This window comes from Salvelinus sp. IW2-2015, linkage group LG2 (assembly GCF_002910315.2).
Source record: "Salvelinus sp. IW2-2015 linkage group LG2, ASM291031v2, whole genome shotgun sequence".
Lineage (NCBI taxonomy): Eukaryota > Metazoa > Chordata > Actinopteri > Salmoniformes > Salmonidae > Salvelinus > Salvelinus sp. IW2-2015.
The window spans coordinates 21,770,262-21,790,436 of record NC_036839.1 but is presented as its reverse complement, the minus strand read 5'-3'; the positions used below and the strand labels follow the sequence as shown (position 1 = coordinate 21,790,436).

The following is a 20,175-nucleotide window of genomic DNA, read 5'->3' as shown; positions in this document are numbered from 1 at the left end:
GAACAAGGGGGGGATTCATGCTGCGGCTCACGCTCCTCCTGGTAATACGCGTCTCTCTCCCCCTCAGGGAGGTTGAGGAAGTTCTGCATGGCTTTGAGGTTGACCAGCAGGGACTGAGAGGCAGAGCGAGGGTCCTCCTCCTTCCGCAGGATCTCCGACAGCAGGCCCTGGTGCACACACACACACACACAGCACGCACGCCGCAAACGTATACATTTAGAAGAGTGGTTGCACACACACACACTGTACGCACTCGCTCGTACAACCATGTGCATGCATGCACACACAACACACACATGCACACTTCACCTGCCCTAAACCCTTCATGTGGGCTCCATATTGGCTCTAATGGGGCGTGACTGTGTGTGAATGCAGCAGTGTGTGGTACTGCTGGAGGGCGGAGAAAAAGACTGAACTGGAGCGGGGAAACACAGCAAGCTGTGGCATCAGCTTACCTCACTCATAACACTCAGAGATGAAATTGAAACTGGCTGAAACCCCGAGGAGAAACCAATCATAGAAATATTACTGCTAACTTATCTCAAAGTCATCCCAATATTCCAAATTGTTTTGTAAAGCTTGAATGGGACATCAGCATTGACATTACATTATTCTATCCTCTCACCCTGTCTTCAGTCCTTTACCTCTGCTCTGCCCTGCCCTGCCCTATGTGTGGCTACATACTTGGTGGGTTTCCTGCCCTGTATTCTGTTGAAGGCCATCATGTATGGTTACCTGTGTTCTGTTACCTATGTCATCTGTGTTCTATGGTTACCTGTGTTCTGTTACCCATGTCACCTGTGTTCTATGGTTACCTGTGTGTTCTGTTACCCATGTCACCTGTGTTTTATGGTTATCTGTGTTCTGTTACCTATGTCACCTGTGTTTTATGGTTATCTGTGTTCTGTTACCTATGTCATCTGTGTTCTATGGTTACCTGTGTTCTGTTACCCATGTCACCTGTGTTTTATGGTTATCTGTGTTCTGTTACCTATGTCACCTGTGTTTTATGGTTATCTGTTTTCTGTTACCTATGTCATCTGTGTTCTATGGTTACCTGTGTTCTGTTACCCATGTCACCTGTGTTTATGGTTATCTGTGTTCTGTTACCTATGTCACCTGTGTTTTATGGTTATCTGTGTTCTGTTACCTATGTCACCGTGTTTTATGGTTATCTGTGTTCTGTTACCTATGTCATCTGTGTTTTATGGTTATCTGTGTTCTGTTACCTATGTCACCGTGTTTTATGGTTATCTGTGTTCTGTTACATATGTCACTGTGTTCTATGGTTACCTGTGTTCTGTTACCTATGTCACCTGTGTTCTATGGTTACCTGTGTTCTGTTACCTATGTCACCTGTGTTCATGGTTACATGTCTTCTGTTACAGTATATCACAGCATTCTATGGTTCCCTGTACTCTGTTAACTGTGTTCTGTTAGTCTGGTTACCTGTGTTCTGTTGAAGGCCACGCGAGCGAACACAGCCTGTGAGACGCTGCTCTCTCTAGTTCGTCCCTGACGTGCTGGTAGATATCAGTGGAGACTTCCGCAGCAGATGGGTTGTTCCCGGGGTCCCCAAGGCCCCTGCCTTGGAGGGCCGAGGGATGGGAGGGTGGTTGAGGAACTGCTGGTTGAGGGCCTGTGGGTGCTGGTGGGCTAGCAGGCGGTTAACAGCGAGCTGCTGGTTGATGAGGTGAGCCATGGCTAGCTGCTGTCGGACAAGCTGAGGGCTAAGCTGGGGGAGAGAAGCCCGCCTGGGCCGAGGAGAGGCTGAAGGAGGCTGGAGGGGAAGGAAGGAAGGAAGGAAGGAAGGAAGGAAGGAAGGAAGGAAGGAAGGAAGGAAGGAAGAGGGGGAGATGAGTGTGATGCTGGTCTAACATAGTGGGCCACATTCTAACTTCAATCATAGAAACAGTACAAACAGTGGATTCCTCACCTTTGATTTCTGAATGATCTCTTCCTGGCCACATCTTCTCCAGATAATCTCCTAGGAAACGAGAGAAATAGGGTGAGAGATGCAACACTTAACAACACACACACCTACTGTACACACATTCCTCTCCTCTACACCTATGTACACTCCTCGACTATGACTGACAGGACAGCCAGTCAATGGGTGATCACCCATTACTCACTGTGTCCACATCTGGAGGCTAGTGAACGTACAGCGTGTGTTTTTCCCTGCCAGGCAGAGACCAGAACTAATAGTGGAGTGGCTGTGTAACCCAACACTGCATCAACTCACTCTGTCAGACAACCGCTGCCTCCCTCCACATCACTTTATTCTCCTCTGGTCTCTCTGTGACTCTGTGTTTGTGGTTTAGGCTTTGCTTTGATCTGTCCGGCAGGGTAATTATAGAGCTATGGGGGAGTGTGTGTGTGCGTGTGTGTATGTGTGTGTACGCATGTATGTGTGTGCGGGATGGGGGACAAGGGGGCTGGAGAGTAGGGGAGAAATTGTCCCATGCAGGCATTGTGTGCTGGATGTGTGGATGGAGAGACAAACAGACAGACAGGCTGAGGAGGGGTCAGTGGTCTGTGTGTGACTGTCTGTGAGGCAGTCCTGTGTTGTACTGTAGAACCCCCTGTGGTTGTGGTTACACTGGACAGATCAGCTGGTTCTAATAAAGAAGAGTCAGTGCTCCCTGTGTGAAGGAGATGCCAGTTAACAGGCGACACGGGCCCCCTACTTTAGATTTCCTTTATTATCTTCTCTTCCTCCCTCTTTCAGATGGCAGCCAGGGGTCAGCCCAGGACAGGACTGGRAATGGCCATTGGCCGCTAATAGGCTGTCGCTCAAATGGCTTGGCCAATCCAGTACATGGTAATCATTGGCTAAGGTATAGGCTAGAGAAGGACAGGAGACAGTTAGTAAAGTGGTTGTGAGATGGTCCGGGCCCCCAAGTGGTGCAATGGTCTAACACAGCATCACGGTGCTAGAGGTGTCACTACAGACAACCTGGTTCAAATCCAGACTGTTTCACAACCGGCTGTGATTGGGAGTCCCATAGGGTGGTGCACAATTGGCCCAGCGTCGTCTGAGTTTGGCCGGTGTAGGCCGTCATTGTAAATAAGAATTTGTTCTTAACTGACTTGCCTAGATAAATAAAATAAAAAGGTGGTTGGAGGAAATGGTGTGCAGGAGAGAATTGGTCCATGCTAGTTGGGAGTTCCCAGAGGTCACAACTCTCACCTTTGATTTTCTTGTACTTCTTGTACCAGCGTCCAAAYTCCTGGCATTTGGCAGTGGAGACATTGGCATAGTAGGAGCTGTTTACTATTGAGGAAATCATACTCTGTAGGGAGAGAGATGTTTAATTAATTGGTGATCAATTTGAATGCTTGCTCACTTGCACACACAAACACACACATACACATACACAAACGATCATTGAAAAAGATATCCATATATCACCAGGGGAAGCCACCCATTGAAATCTAGCCCATCGCCATAGCAGCCACACACACATGGATGCAATTGATGCAGGGATCAACACCCACACATTGAGCTCCCATTAAACACAGCATGCACAGATACATAAATAACACACATACATAAAGTCATTTGGGGAATGTTAGGTTTCTACATTGTGTAAAAAGCATTGTCTCCTATTGAGATGAATTACATAGAAAATTGTACACTGTCTTTTTAAGAGTGTCAGCGAGGTTCTGAGAGATGGCGTGTGAATCTGTCATTCATTCATTGCTATGATGATTGATCTTCTGAAGGAGCTATGCCTTTTCCATTCCTTCTGTGCCCCCTAATGTTCGGATATACTGGTAAAGTTACCAGGTTGTTAACTAGCTAGCTAATGAGGTAACATGATTTAAAGTGTTAATGGCCTGCGTCATGGTATATGAATATAAAATGCGGCCCGCCAATGGTGATGCATAAAGCTGCAGCGTCAATGCGCAATAGAAGGGAAAAAAGTAGTGCAGGTAATGGGTCACAACTTTTGAACAATAGGTTCTCTTAGTGATGGTAACATGACTTATGAGGTAACATATGAGGTACCGCGAAACCTAATCATTACGACAATTACTATATGGCAGATTTGTTTCTACGCACAGCAATACACTGAGTGTACAAAACATTAGGAACACCAGCTCTTTCCATGACATAGACTGACCAGGTGAACCCAGGTGAACGCGATGATCCCTTATTGATGCCACTTGTTAAATCCACTTCAATCAGTGTAGATGAAGGGGAGGAGACAGGTTACGGAACTATTTTTAAGCCTTGAGACAATTGAGACATGGATTGTGTGTGTGTGCCATTCAGAGGGTGAATGGGCAAGACAAAAGATTTAAGTGCCTTTCAACGGGTATGGTAGTAGGTACCAGGTGTATCGGTTTGAGTGTGTCCTCAACAGCACACACACACAGTCAAACCGTCTCCCGGGTGGCGCAGTGGTCTAGGGCACTGCATCGCAGTGCTAGCTGCGCCTACCAGAGTCTCTGGGTTCGCGCCCAGGCTGGGCTGGGTTCGCGCCCAGGCTCTGTCGCAGCCGGCCGCAACCGGGAGATCCGTGGGGCGGCGCACAATTGGCATAGCGTTGTCCGGGTTAGGGAGGGTTTGGCCGGTAGGGAGGGTTTGGCCGGTAGGGATATCCTTGTCTCAGTATGTAAAAATGTAATAAAATAGTATGCACTCTACTGTAAGTCGCTCTGGATAAGAGCGTCTGCTCTTGGCCGGTAGGGATATCCTTGTCTCAGTATGTAAAAAATGTAATAAAATGTATGCACTCTACTGTAAGTCGCTCTGGATAAGAGCGTCTGCTAAATGACGTAAATGTAATGTGTCAAGAACTGCAACGCTGCTGGATTTTTTTACCCTCAACAGTTTTCTGTGTGTATCAAGAATGGTCCACCACCCAAAGGACATCCAGCCAACTTGACACAACTGTGGGAAGCATTGGAGTCAACATGGGCCAGCATCCCTGTGGAATGCTTTCGACACCTTGTAGAGTCCATGCCCTGATGAATTGAGGGGGTGCAACTCAATATTAAGAAGGTGTTCCTAATGTTTTGTGCACTCAGTGTATATTTAGGAGCATATGCGACCACAATGGTCACATTTTAAAGCACTGATTGTGAGAGAATTGAGCAGATCAGGGTAGTATTGGAGTGTTGTGGAGGTTTGATAGGGGTGCAGTATCACCTGTGAGAGGGGGCACTCCTTGGCCAGTGTGCTTTGGTTCATCTCCTTGAGAAGCTCCTTGAGGGCGTTCCTCACCGTRGCGTGGTTCCACTGCTCTGACGGAAGGTCCTCCAGCTTGGCAAAGCTGTAGAACCATAAAAAAAATCAGTCACTTCCTATTTCCTGTCCTGGGGCTGGTTGCACGTAGCCTGGCTAATCTATACTGAATGCTGTTTTCAGTCTGGTTTAACAAGGTTAGGTTGCACCAGCCTTGTGTAAGTTCATCACTGCATCATAGTGACTGAATTCTTGAAGTCAGAACTATTTAGTCAACAACTAGGGAATTGGTCTGCACTGTCCTATCCAGATATTGTACTATCCCACAAACCACCTATATATTGACCTAAACTCAGATCAGTCGCTAAGGGCAATACCAAAGATTTTTATAACTAACCCAAGATAGACCACAGCCTGTTGTTTCCAATGGGAGCAAATTAATCATAGTGGGCAGATCCAAGCACGAGCTAGCGAGATCCTATTGGCACGTTCTAGCATGTTAGAGAACATCTTCTCTGTGAAGTGAGAGTGTGCAAGAACTAAATTCGATCTTGCACTCCTTCTAAACAACGCCATTTAAAAAATGGCGCCAAGTTTTGGGGAACAGAAGACTATATTGAGATCAAATGTTTCTTTGATGAGAATGTTTGCAAAATGTTGGCCAAAATCCATCTTCTCCCACTGCCAGCCACTGGGCTTCCTCTCTCACCATGGCAATACTATACATGTCAGGCAATACCATTATCATGGAGACAGATGTAAACAAAGCTGGATGGTATGCGACAACACAATAAGGACCACAATCCAATTATCTGGAGTCTATCCATCTCTGTTTATCTGGCTATCAGGGCCATGTTCACTGATTCTTTGGAAAAGTGCAAGTTACTGACATGAAAGCCCTCTTGGAGAAAAATGCAGATAATAAATCAATCTCTGATGCTGGGATCTGGGCTAGCTGGCTCCTTGGATCGTTCCCAATTTAGATTTTAAACCTAATGCTCCACAACAGTAAACTGTTGAACTACAGAGGCCTATAGTAAAAATTTTGAAAATGCCAAGATGACATCAGTCACCCAAAGAACTCTGTCTGATTTAATAACATTGAAATACTCCAACTTTATTCCAACAGTTGGAATGTTGTAGTATCTCCAAAATCAATCTAAACAGTGGAAATACAAAGCCTTTCAATAAATTCTGTCACTGTAAGTTTATAGGCTGTGTAGCTAAAGCTATACTTGCCCTCCACATTTTCCTCCTCACTCCTCAACAGCACACACACACACACACACACCCACACACACCACACACAACACACACACACACACACACACACACAACACACACACACACACACACACACACACACACACACACACACACACACACACACACACACACACACACACACACACACACACACACACACACACACACACACACACTCACACCTCTGTAGCTGATGCGGAGGGTGACCATGTGATAGACGTCCAGCAACATATCAGCCACCGTGGCTTCAGGAGCATCTGATAGGAATGGATGGGCGAGGGTTCAACGACCCACCTTGATGATGCCTGAGAGAGAGAGGCGAGAGACAGCGAGAGAGAGCGAGAGAAAGAGAGAGACCGAGAGAGAGAGAGAGAGAGAGAGAGAGAGAGAGAGAGAGAGAGAGAGAGAGAGAGAGAGAGAGAGAGAGTGAGAGGAGCGAGAGAGAGAGATGATTAGTGAGACACAAATAATATCAGCTCCCCCCGCTCAAAAACACACACAGTAATAGGGAGAGGTAAACTTAATTAACCCCCAACATCATTATATTGTTCCATGACATCATCACCACAGTACTTAACCCCTGGTAACACTGCCCAGAATAAAACCTCCATGAAATAGAGAGGATCAGAGAACATGTGCGCGTGTGTGTGTATGCGTGTGTGCGTGGGCAGTATGCTACTACAGAAAATATGGCTTTGCAGGGAGAACAAAGTGTTTGCAGTTCGGGGGTTGCTAACAAAGTGCCAGTTGGCACATGACTCCCTATCTGTCTGTCTGTCTGAGTGTGTGAACATGTGGGTTTGCTGTCTGTGTTTGTGTTTACGTGCCCATGGATATCTGTCCAGGTGTGTGTGTGTATGTTTGTGTGTGTGAAGGTCTCTCTCTTCCAGCGGACCAGTTCCTTTGAGGCTGCAAAGCAGATAGAGCCTTATCTATTAGAACCTTATCAACTATGGAAGAGACACCCAATGAGCTAGCCCCATTAACCACACACAGACACACACCGGGTAGAAGACGTCAACACAGCAGACAGACAAGACAAGACAGTGTATAGAAGGCTGGGGCTACACGTCAACCCACTCAGTAATACCTGCAATAAAACAGGTCAATGGTTGTTTGATCAACCTAAATTGAATGCTGTAAAAGTGGCCCTCATTGTATGAGGGAGAGGTGGGATGGGTTGGGCTAGCAGGGTAATACGAGGTAACTATTCTATAGAACAGGTTTGTCAGGGTTGGGAGAGATCCCCCAACCCCTGCTGCCACTAATTGAGTGGTGCAGGCTTTTGTTACAGCCCAGCCTTAAAACATTAAAAACTGCTGTATAATTCACCACTATATTGCCTCAGAGACAAAGAGTGTCTAATGTTGCTCATGGCTGTCATTAGTCACATTGAGAGTTGGAGCAGAGAATAAAGAGATACATTATGTTTGTATTTCTAATGCGTTTTCCTCTCCTCACTTACCACTACACTACCCACTACAGTTCCCTGCAGTTTGTGGGTGTTCTTTAGCTTTGTATGAAAGCCTTGCAAATAAATGTCCATCTACAACCCACGCCGATGATCTACAGACAGAACTAATGAGTGTGGAAAAAGGAGAAGGGGAATAACTGTGTAAGATGTGGACCTCTTAGGTATAAATAACAGAACAATAATACTGTAAACATAAACACACACAGGGCCTTCCATTGAGACTCTTGCTGACTGGAGCTGTGAAAACTAAACAATGCTAATCGCATTACTATCCTCTAAATCAGAGCCAGACGGGGCCTGATAGATCTCTCTCTCTCTCACACACACACACACGCACACACACACACACACACACACACACATACACACACATACACACACATACACACACATACACACACACACATGGGTGCACACAACACAATCTAATAGTCAAACAGCTTCAGTGTCGTGCATCCAAAGAAGCAGTACTGTATTGCTTAAAAAAAACACAGACGTGGTGGAGACAATGGGACATTGCCCAACCATAACACTGCAAACCACATTTACTTCCTATTYTTTCAACAATAGGTGTTAGTCTCAGTTGTGCCCTGTACTAAAGATGGGTTAAGTGATCCAATCCTTCAGTTCCAGAGAGGAAGGCAAGGAACTCTGCTGTTTCTTCCACTATTAACTGTGTATCTGTGGATAGATATTTTGCCCAGATACTGAATTAGAGAGGAAAAGCTATGGAGACAGATGAAGACAATTTGTGTTGAACTGCCCTCCTTCATCCCCCTCCTCTCAGATCATTTTCCCTCTTCTCTCTCTGAGTGCTTTCTGTTTATGTAGCTCGGTTAGCTTTGATTTGGGAGAGCTGATCTGTTTCCCTCATTGTGTGTCACATTGTGCAGTGGAGGGTATAGGCCGGCTGGCTAGGGGGCCTGAGGACAGTGGAGGGTATAGGCCGGCTGGCTAGGGGGCCTGAGGACAGTGGAGGGTATAGGCCGGCTGGCTAGGGGCCGCTAGGGGGCCTGAGGACAGTGGAGGCGTATAGGCCGGCGCTAGGGGGCCTGGCGGACAGTGGAGGGTATAGGCCGGCGGCTAGGGGGCCTGAGGACAGTGGAGGGTATAGCGCCGGGCTGAGGGCTGCATAGGGGGCCTGGGGACAGTGGAGGGTTATAAGGCCGGCTAGGCGGAGGCGGCCTGGAGACAGTGGAGGGATATAGGCCGGCTAGCTAGGGGGCCTGAGGACAGTGGAGGGTATAGGCCGGCTGGCTAGGGGCCTGAGGACAGTGAGTGTATAGGCCGCGCTGGCTAGGGGACCTGAGGACAAGTGCGAGGGTATAGGCCGGCTGCTTAGCGGGCCTAGGACAGTGGAGGTATAGGCCGGCTGGCTAGGGGGCCTGAGGACAGTGGAGGGTATAGGCCGGTCGGCTGGCTAGGCGGGCCTGAGGACAGTGGAGGGTATAGGCGCGGCTGGCTAGGGGCCTGAGGACATGGAGGGTATAGGCGGCTAGCTAGGGGGCCTGAGGACAGTGGAGGGTATAGGCCGGCTGGCTAGGGGCCTGAGGCAGTGGAGGGTATAGGCCGGCTAGCTTAGGGGGCCTGAGGGACAGTGAGGGTATAGGCCGGCTAGCTAGGGGGCCTTGGGACAGTGGAGGGTATAGGCCGGCTGGCTAGGGGCCTGAGGACAGTGGAGGGTATAGGCCGGCTAGCTAGGGGCCGGAGGACAGGGGAGGGTATTAGGCCGGCTGGTTAGAGGGCCTGAGGACAGTGAGGTATAGGCCGGCTAGCTAGCGGGGCCGGAGGACAGTGGAGGGTATAGGCCGGCTGGCTAGGGGGCCTGAGGACAGTGGAGGGTATAAGGCCGGCTGGCTAGGGGGCCTGAGGAACAGTGAGGGTATAGGCCGGCTGGCTAGGGGCCTGAGGACAGTGGAGGGTATAGGCCGGCTGGCTAGGGGGCCTGAGGACAGTGGAGGGTATAGGCCGGCTGGCTAGGGGGCCTGAGGACAGTGGAGGGTATAGGCCGGCTGGCTAGGGGCCTGAGGACAGTGGAGGGTATAGGCCGGCTACGCTAGGGGCCTGGGGACAGTGGAGGGATATAGCGCCGCTGGCTAGGGGGCCTGAGGACAGTGGAGGGTATAGGCCGGCTAGCTAGGGGCCTGAGGACAGTGGAGGGTAATAGGCCGGCTGGCTAGGGGCCTGAGGACAGGGAGGGTATAGGCCGGCTAGTTTAGGGGCCTGAGGACAGTGGAGGGTATATGCTGGCTCGCGCTAGGGGGCCTGGGGACAGTGGAGGGTATATGCTGGCTGGCTAGGGGGCCTGAGGACAGTGGAGGGTAAAGTAGGCCGGCTGGCTAGGGGCCTGAGGACAGTGGAGGGTATAGGCCGGCTGGCTAGGGGCCTGAGGACAGTGGAGGGTATAGGGCCGGCTGGCTAGGGGGACCTGAGGACAGTGGAGGGTATAGGCCGGCTGGCTAGGGGGCCTGAGGACAGTGGAGGGTAAGGCGGCTGGCTAGGGGCCTGAGGACAGTGGAGGGTATAGGCCGGCTGGCTAGGGGGCCTGAGGACAGTGGAGGTATAGGCCGGCTGGCTAGGGGACCTGAGGACAGTGGAGGGTATAGGCCGGCCTGGCTAGGGGCCTGACGGACAGTGCGAGGGTATAGGCCGGCTGGCTTAGGGGGCCTGAGACAGTGGAGGGTATAGCCGGCTGGCTAGGGGCCTGGGACAGTGGAGGTATAGGCTGGCTGGCTAGGGGCCCTGGGGCGACATTGGAGGTATAGGCTGGCTGGCTAGGGCGCCCGGGGGACATTAGGCTGGCTGGCTAGGGGCCCTGGGGACATTGGAGGGTATAGGTTGGCTGGCTAGGGGACAGTGGAGGGTATAGGTTGGCTGGCTACTACAGACTGGGTAGGGGGCCTGGGAACAGTGAAGGAAAGGGGGCTTGGGCGTGGTGGGGACCCAAGGCTCACACACACGGAGCCACTATGGCCCTATCACCCCCCAGCCAGAAGAGTCTACATAAAGGCCGTGAGCACCAACATGGGAAGCTCATAGGAGCATGTCAAATCTAGTATCAAATGAAAGATAAGAGTCTATCAAAAAAATATTAAGGCATATATACATTATTCAACCATTTTCAATCCTAAATATTAGGAATAAGGGCATTTCCAGGCATAGAGCCAACATGGACAAGGATTTTCCAGGCTTAAGAATCCCTGAGTTAATTTCCTGCTATTGTACAAATTTTGCTATGAGGCTGAGAGATAATTGTGCAGTTTCCTGTAATAATTTTAAAAAATCATGGCTTGTGACGTGTTCATATGCTATCTGGGGGGCCCGACCTTCGGGATGGCCCCCAAAGCTCGTCGGACCCCGGCCTTGCAAGGGCTATGGGGATATGTGCTACGCCAGTGATTCCGGCTCTTACTGACAACTACCCATGGGCCCCCTCTCTTTTAATTTACTGTAACCAGCATCTGTACCCACTGAACACCGACCGACCGTAGAATAATACACAAATATGCAAACGAGGATATTGCATATTTCTACCTTTGTGTACCTATTTAGGATATATCCCCATGAAGAAAATAACATTAATATTATTAATTTATGTATAGGACAGATCAGGGACCCATGACCCTAACCTTAACCCAATTCTGTTACCGGGTGTAAATCCACTTCACTTAACTGTAGTTCAATAACCAAAATATATATATTTTTTAAGTGAAGGTGTCATGTCATAGCTGACACCCCATTCTCTCTGCAGACATCTTTAAATCTTCATTCGAAGTGGATATTTAACAGAGTTTTTGGAAAATGTGGTCACAAAAAACAGGGATATTTTACCGAAATTCTGTTACCAAACTTTGCATCTGCACTGTTTTTGTCAAATGTTTGGTGTAAATTCTTAAAAGTAGTCCTTGTGTATAGAGTTGCATGGTTTGTTAAACTTTGAAATCAATGTTTTTTTGTTTGGCATGCATTTTAAAGTGCACAAGTTTGCATACACACGCATAGCAGTGGTGAATGCATTATTAATGAATCAGTTTTGGCCCCTTGTTATGTGGCTCCTGCTTCATGTCCATATATATTTTAATAGAAATCATTGTTCCCATTTCCACATAAAAATTCCGCCTCCCAAAGACGTCCCTTCATGTGGCCAACTGGTGGCTTGGCTTGTGCCAATATGTGCCCATCCACACAAACACACACAGGCTTGTCCTCTTTCCTTCTCCTTTAATCTCTCTCTCTCTCTTAAAGGCGCTGCATGGTCAATCCGCAGTCTCCATTGGCCGTGCAGCATTTAAGGTGATATGGCCTCTGCAGAAGTCAGGACATTCATACTTATTGCACTTTGCCGAGCAGCGCAGAGTTGTTGTGAAGGAAGTTGTCAAAGAGGTGAGTTTGCATTTATACAAGACCTCCCGCCCTCACCAACCATCAACCAATCATGTCAATGCGAGGTATACAGAGCCCTCCGCATTGTTATAACATTTGAAAGGCATCCAGCGATGTGGTACTGAGATCAGTTTGGCCTCTGCGTGCCTCCGGATGCTTCACAATTGCGTCACACCATCCATACGGCGCCTCTGACCACATTTTGGGATCAAGCATAAATTGGCTCTTACACACACACACTCTGACAGATACACACGTACTCACAGACACACAGAAACACGTATGTGCCTACACACGCACACACAGACACACACACAGCGACAGAATCACACACACAGACACACAGACACACAGACAGACAGAGAGACACAGACAGTCAGTCAGACAGACACAGACAGAGAGACACACACACTGACCTATGGAACAAGGCTTAAGCGATGCAGCAGGCTAGCTGCACACGAAGGGCTCCTCATTCCAAACTGGTTCCAGTTCTCGTACCCCCCCTCCCCCATACCCCTAGCTACACCAGGGGAAACACCACATGCATGACTCACACAGCCGTCCTACTTCATATCATCATAACCAAACCTAGCGATCATATTCATCTGTCTATCTGGTAAGTGTATTTGTATTTATTAGGGATCCCCATTAGCTGCGGCCAAGGCAGCAGCTACTCTTCCTGGGGTCCAAACACAAAGTGGACAATCAGTGAGGGTGAAGGAAGACATTCTGCCAATACTGTTATGTTCTGTAAGCCACCACAACACATTTTATATATGACTGGAACAGGGATGTGTGACAGAGAAGGAAGAAGTTACCCCTAACCACTGATACAAGGTCAGATATTTATTTATGCGTCGAATGGTTGAGGTTAGGAGCCAGGTAATGATTCAAAGTAATATGATCCTAGATCTGTGGTTAGGGGCAATGTCTACCAAAACTGTGAGTGACAGGACTCATATTTCACAATAGGTCTAGAGTCGTCTGTACATCCACTAAACAAAACCAAACTCAAAACGTTTGTTCTGTATAGCTCTCTGACCCTGTAACGTGGCAGCAGAGCAACAATGTACTCTCCTCTCTGAGGCCCACAGCGTGGCTGGCCAACCGGCCACCGTTAATTGTCTGAAGCCTTAAAGTACAGGTCTGTCCCTTCCATTCTATAAAAGCCTTCAGACCCTTATAAYTGAAATAAACAATATGCACCAGTTAATTACTAACTGGATCTAATTAAAGAAAGGCCGTGGTGCTGGGAGAGAATTTAAATACACCGCTGGGACACAAGTATGCAGGACACAATTCAAACAGGGAGAAAATAGCCCGGACTCTGTGTAATTTTGGTTGGTGACCGCAGAGGAAAAAATGTATAATTTAAGCCAGAAATTATTCATTTAACATAAAGCGCATTTATATATTAAATCAAAACGAACAAATGATATGTTTTGTTAGAAAGAGTAGGGGAAGGGAGAGACGGGTTCGTGTGTGGATGTGTGCCATTGGTCCATGTATACAAGCGTGTCGTAGTGCTGTGTTATGTGTTAAGTTGATGACGATAGTGTCCGTAGATGTGGTGAGTTGTGTGTGTGTCGAACTGTGATGTGTGTCGGTTGTGTGTAGCAGATCGTGGTGTGGTGCCACGACAAATCGTGTGATGTGTATTACAAACCCAATGTTCTTTTGGTACGTGCAGTGACGTGCATGTGTGTGTGTTACGTGCACGTGGGAAGCCGTGCTGCATGGCGCTGCGTGCGTGCCGATGCGTGCCGTGCGTGCGTGGCCAACGAGAAGGAACAACATTTGCACAAAACCCACCAATAACCCACCGCCCCAGAAGATGGAACCCCCACATCATAAAAAACGGCCAGCAAACACCACACAGAAGACAATCACCCTAGACAGAAGAGCCCCCAAACAAGTAACCAACGCTGTGAAACCAAAAACGCGAACACCAGATACCAACCACAGATACAAACACCGCACGACAACCCCGCCAGAAAAACACCCAAGCGGTGACAACATGAAACAAAAACGTAAAAAGAAACGAACGCTGAAACGTCGTTGCGTGCGTGAACAGTCTGGGCCCATAGAACAGCTACCGCGGCAAAGATTCGCCGTTGCGTGCGGCCTACGGCATCCGACTGCAAGCAACCTATAAGGTCAATATTTTGCCCTCCTACCCCACTCCCAGACTACTACCCAAGATCGGGCATGAATCTTATAGTGGTTGCAACTAGGGTTATGTGACACCGAGGAAGTTCTAACGTGAATGACTGATGGATATATAAGTTAGACTGCTTAGTGACGACCTTTTTGTAATGAGGCTGCTGCTTGGGCACGTGCATAACTTCTCTGCTGGACATGGTCATTAACCAATACTGTTTACATCACCACTTTATGTTATATACTGTATTCTAGTCCAAGTTCATCCTATATAACTACTGCTGTACACATATTTTCTATTCATCATAGTACTGTAACACCATCATATACTGTCTATACACACCTCATATACTGTCTATACACACCCTCATATACTGTCTATAACACACCTCATATACTGTCTATACACACCATCATATACTGTCTATACCACACCATCAATACTGTCTAATACACACCATCAATATACTGTCTATACACACCATCAATATACTGTCTATACACACCATCATATACTGTCTATACACACCATCATATACTGTCTATACACACCATCATATACTGTCTATATACACCACCATATACTGTCTATACACACCCATCATATACTGTCTATACACACCATATACATATAGTGTCTATACACACACCATCAATAACTGTCCATACTGTCTAATACACACCATCATATACTTCCATTACTGTTATACAAACCACCATATACGTTCATACACACCATCATATACTGTCCATACTGTCTATACACACCATCATATACTGTCCATACTGTACTACACTCACTCACCAACATTCCACCTCATATTATACGGTCTATACACACCATCATATACTGTCCATACTGTCTATACCCAACACATCATATACCTGTCTTATACACACCATCATATAGATGTCATAAACCTCCACCCACAGACCTCAATATACGTCCATAATGTCTATACCACCACCATATATACTGCTATACACACCATCTATACTGTCCATACTGTCTAACACACACCATAATATACTGTCTATACACACATCATATACTGTCCATACTGTCTATACACACAATCATGATACTGTCTATACACACCATCATATTACTGTCTATACACACATCATATACTGTCTATACACACCATCATCATCATATTAACTGTCTATAACACACCTATATATACTGTCCTTATGTCCAGTATACACACCATCATATACTGTCTATACACATCATCAATATACTTTCCATACTTAGATTCAGACTCTGAAATTGCTCATTCAGATATTTCTTAATTCCTTCTTTTTATTTTGTGGATGTGTGTGTATTGGTTGTGTAGTGTTAGGTATTACTGCACTGTTGGAGCTAGACGCAATAGCATTTAGCTGACCTGGGGATAACATCTGAAAAATGTTATGCGACCAATCAAATTTGATTTGATTTGTGATGTCTGGTTTAGTCATCATGGCTTTGAACAGCCTGGATGTGTTTAGGAGGACTGTATTATGTGGACAGGGGACCACTGTGGACTGATGAGACAGACCTCCCCGATACTTGGCATTCACGGCTAGGCTACAACTACAACTACTAGCTGGTAATGACATTCTGCATACTATGTATGGCAAATGCTTTACGTTCCAGGCCAGTTAAGACATTTTTTTAAGAGAATTAATAGAAGTTAGGACAACATAACATACACTGAGTGTACAAAACATTAGGAACACCTGCTCTTTCCATGACATAGACTGACCAGGTGAATCCAGGTGAAAGCTATGATCCCTTAATGATGTCACCTGTTAAATCCACTTCAATCAGTATAGCGCCTTGAGACAATAGAGACATGGATTGTGTATGTGTGCCATTCAGAGAGTGAATTGGCAAGACAAAAGATTGAAGTGCCTTTGAACAGGGTATGGTAGTAGGTGCACCGGTTTGTGTCAAGAACTGCAACACTGCTGGGTTTTTCCTGCTCAACACTTTCCCATGTGTATCAAGAATGGTCCACCTGCCACTGTGGGAAGCATTGGAGTCAACATGGGCCAGCATCCTGTGGAATGCTTTCGACAACTTATAATCCATGTCCTGACAAATTGAGGCTGTGCTGAGGGCTAAAAGGGTGCAACTCAATATTAGGAATGTGTTCCTAATGTTTTGTACACTCAGTGTATGTGTACAATCCTAGCTGTAATTCTCAGTAATAGTCTGATTATTGATTGTTGTTGTTAAAACTACGACACCAAAAATATATCAACAGACTAATAAAATAGTTCAATTCTGTATATTTGCCTACAGTATCTATTATCCAAACAATTCAAAGAATATCATAAAATGGAAAATACCTCCCTTTGACCAACTGTGGCTTTGGGCGGAGACGGTACTCACGTTCACCTCAGTGCCTTCAGACAATAAATACAGTAAGAATATAGGTTGAATAGAAAATATAAGTAATTGCTTACTGTTAGTTAAATGGCCTTATTCAGGGCTGAACAACTCTGAACCCTCTGAACAATCTGAACAATGTCTTTAGAATTGACAGAGTCACCAAAAATCTGAGGGTGCACAAAATAAGTGAGTATGGCTGGGGGTTGGTGAAGTTGGAGAATTTTGAACCCCTGAAACARCATTTTCCTGCAATCTAGAGCCATAATCCATATGCTTACCTCTATGTAAAAAAATATGCACAGTATATCTAAGCATACCACGTGACCTGTCTGTATCCTCCTGATTGGTGGTTATTTTTATAAACTAAATACTCTTCTCTGCTAAAATCTGGGTAAAAGATTGAAAGAAATGTGAGTCTTATTCAGTACATTTAGTTAAAAGAATAATAGTAATWTGTACATGTAGGTAGGGGTAAAGTGACTATGCATAGATAATAAACAGCAAGAGGGGGGGTCAATGTAAATAGTCCGGTTGGCCATTTRATTAATTGTTCAGCAGTCTTATGGCTTGGGGTTAGAAGCTGCTAAGGAGCCTTTTGGTCCCGTTTGCCATGCGGTAGCAGAGAGAACAGTCTATGACTTGGGTGACTGGAGTCTTTGACAATTTTTGGGACCTTCCTCTGTTACCCCCTAGTATATAGGTCCTGGATGGCAGGAAGCTTGGCCCAAGTGATGTACTGGGCCGTACGCACTACCCTCTGTAGCACCTTACGGTCAGATTCCAAGCAGTTGCCATACCAGGCGGTTATGCAACCGGTCAGCTGTAGAACTTTGAGGATCTGGGGACCCATGCCAAATCTTTTCAGTCTCCCGAGGGGGAAAATGTGTTGTCGTGCCCTCTTCACAACTGTCTTGGTGTGTTTGGACCATGATAGTTCGTTGGTGATGTGGACACCAAGGAACTTGAAACTCTTGACACGCTCCACTACAGCCCCGTCGATGTTAATTGGGGCTGTTCTACCGCCCTGCCTTTTTCTGTACTCCAAGATCAGCTCCTTTGTCTTGCTCACATTGAGGGAGATGTTCCTCACTATAGGCTGTCTCGTCGTTGTCGTTGATCAGGCCTAACACTGTTTTGTCGTCAGCAAACTTAATGATGGTGTTGGAGTCGTGCTTGGCCACGCAGTCGTGGGTGAACAGGGAGTTAAAGAGGGGACTAAGCACGCACCCCTGAGGGGCCCAAGTTTTGAGGATCAGCGTGGCACATGTGTTGTTGCCTACCCTTACCACCTGGGGGGCGGCCCGTGAGGAAGTCCAGGATCCAGTTGCARAGGGAGGTGTTTAGTCTCAGTATCCTTAGCTTAGTGATGAGATTTGTGGGCACTATGGTGTTGAACGCTGAGCTGTATGAACAGCATTCTCACATAGGTGTTCCTTTTGTCCAGGTGGGAAAGGGCCGTGTGGAGTGCAATTGAGATTGCGTCATCTGTGGATCTGTTGGGGCGGTATGCGAATTGGCCTGGGTCTAGGGTTCCCGGGATGATGGTTTTGATGTGAGCCATGACCAGCCTTTCAAAGCGTTTCATGGCTACCAACATCAGTGCTACGGGGCGGTAATCATTTAGGCAGGTTACCTTTGCTTTCTTGGGCACAGGGACTATGGTGGTCTGCTTGAAACATGTAGGTATTACAGACTCGGTCAGGGAGAGGTTGAAAATGGCAGTGAAGACACTTGCCAGTTAGCCCACGCATGCTTTGAGTACACGTCCTGGTAATCCGTCTGGCCCAGTGGCTTTGTAAATGTTGACCAGTTTAAAGGTCTTGCTCACCTCGGCTACGGAGAGTGTGATCACACAGTCGTCCAGAACAGCTGGTGCTCTCATGCATGCTTCATTGTTGCTTGCCTCTAAGCGAGCATAAAAAGGCATTTAGCTTGTCTGGTAACTAGCTATTCTAATTTGATTGATAGCCTGAAATGGCTTTTTGGTAGCTAGTTATGAGGTTAGGCAATTGGGAACCTATCTTGTCTAGATAAATACCAACTTCATACAATTGCTAGGTGGCTAGTAGTATTATGAGAAACAACAACAACATTATCATAAAAAAAGGACAAATCTGAGGGGGCACTTGCCCCTGTGCCACCCATGGGCATAACGCCTCTGATAATGAATGTAGTATTTTCAGCCCAGGAAGAGTCATGTAGGGGACAATAAGGGCGTAGGGGTACAGAGTACAGTACAGTCTGTGGTTCAGGTGGTATGTCAGAATAAAGCAGAGAGAAGAGAAAATAAGAGAAGAGGAGTTCATGTAGAGCATATGGGTACGGTGGGTACAGAGTACAGTGCAGTACAGTGTGTTTCAGGTAGTTTGGCAGAGAGGAAAGTGACAGAAAGCAGAGAAGAAAGGAGTTCATTCAGACAGTGATAAGGGTTGTTGACTTTGAGCCAGTAAACAGGGATTACCTGTGCAGTGCCAGTCTATCTGTTACAATGTGTGGGTGTACTGTAGGAAGTGAGGTCTCTCACGTACGTCACACGACATGAGATTTGTCGGTTCAAACTAGAAATTCCGTGATATTTTAAATCAGAGCCTCTCCAGATGACACATTACTTGTCTGGTGAACCAAGCTGGCACCATGACAGTGATCATTTTAATGATTTATTTTGTTGTATAGCAATTATACTGCAATAAATACTACATACCAGCAACACAACAAAAAGTTGGTATTTTTCTGACACACAGGGGCGGCTGTTCAGTTATTGCCTACCACCGTGAATAGCCCCTAAGAATCGAATTAACAAAAGGATAGAGTAATATGGGGTGTCTTCATACACGCCATTATTCACACACCGTTATTCACACGCCATTTCAGTTTAAGTCAATGTATCTCAGTTGCCTGGTTGTGTCTATTGTTACCATATATCAACGTGAAGCAACTCCCTGCAGTTAGAATGTGCTGCATACTTTAGTGAGCACAAGTAAACTTCACTGTCCTCCTGGAGATGACAACCATGTGTGCAACAATAAATTCCACCATTATTATGTTCCTCCCCTAGACCTCTCACACATAAACATTCCCACACATACACAGCGCACACAATAAAGCATGTGCATATACTTAGATACATTTAGTCACACACATAGTCTTTTTGCCTCTTGGAGGAACTAGACTCATTATTTTTCAACTCTTTGTTCTGTGTTTAATGAGTTTTTCAGACTGTCTGTTCTTTAGTTGTGTTTTTCAACCATTCTTTACTTAGTCCTACCCTGAGAGCACAAAACACCATAACAGTCAGTGTATCGTCTGGCTAGA

General features: G+C 46.6%; 1 protein-coding gene across 1 annotated transcript in view; it reads right to left on the bottom strand.

Moving 5' to 3' along the window:
• LOC111976797 (DNA-binding protein SATB2-like) overlaps positions 1-20,175 on the bottom strand; it is a 54,980-nt gene that overhangs the window by 14,604 nt on the left and 20,201 nt on the right. The window contains 10 exon segments of the mRNA XM_070448051.1: positions 6-25; positions 27-167; positions 1,450-1,499; positions 1,502-1,579; positions 1,582-1,743; positions 1,746-1,892; positions 1,895-1,987; positions 3,194-3,296; positions 5,162-5,285; positions 6,636-6,768. Coding sequence (XP_070304152.1) covers positions 6-25; positions 27-167; positions 1,450-1,499; positions 1,502-1,579; positions 1,582-1,743; positions 1,746-1,892; positions 1,895-1,987; positions 3,194-3,296; positions 5,162-5,285; positions 6,636-6,768 — 1,051 coding nt within the window.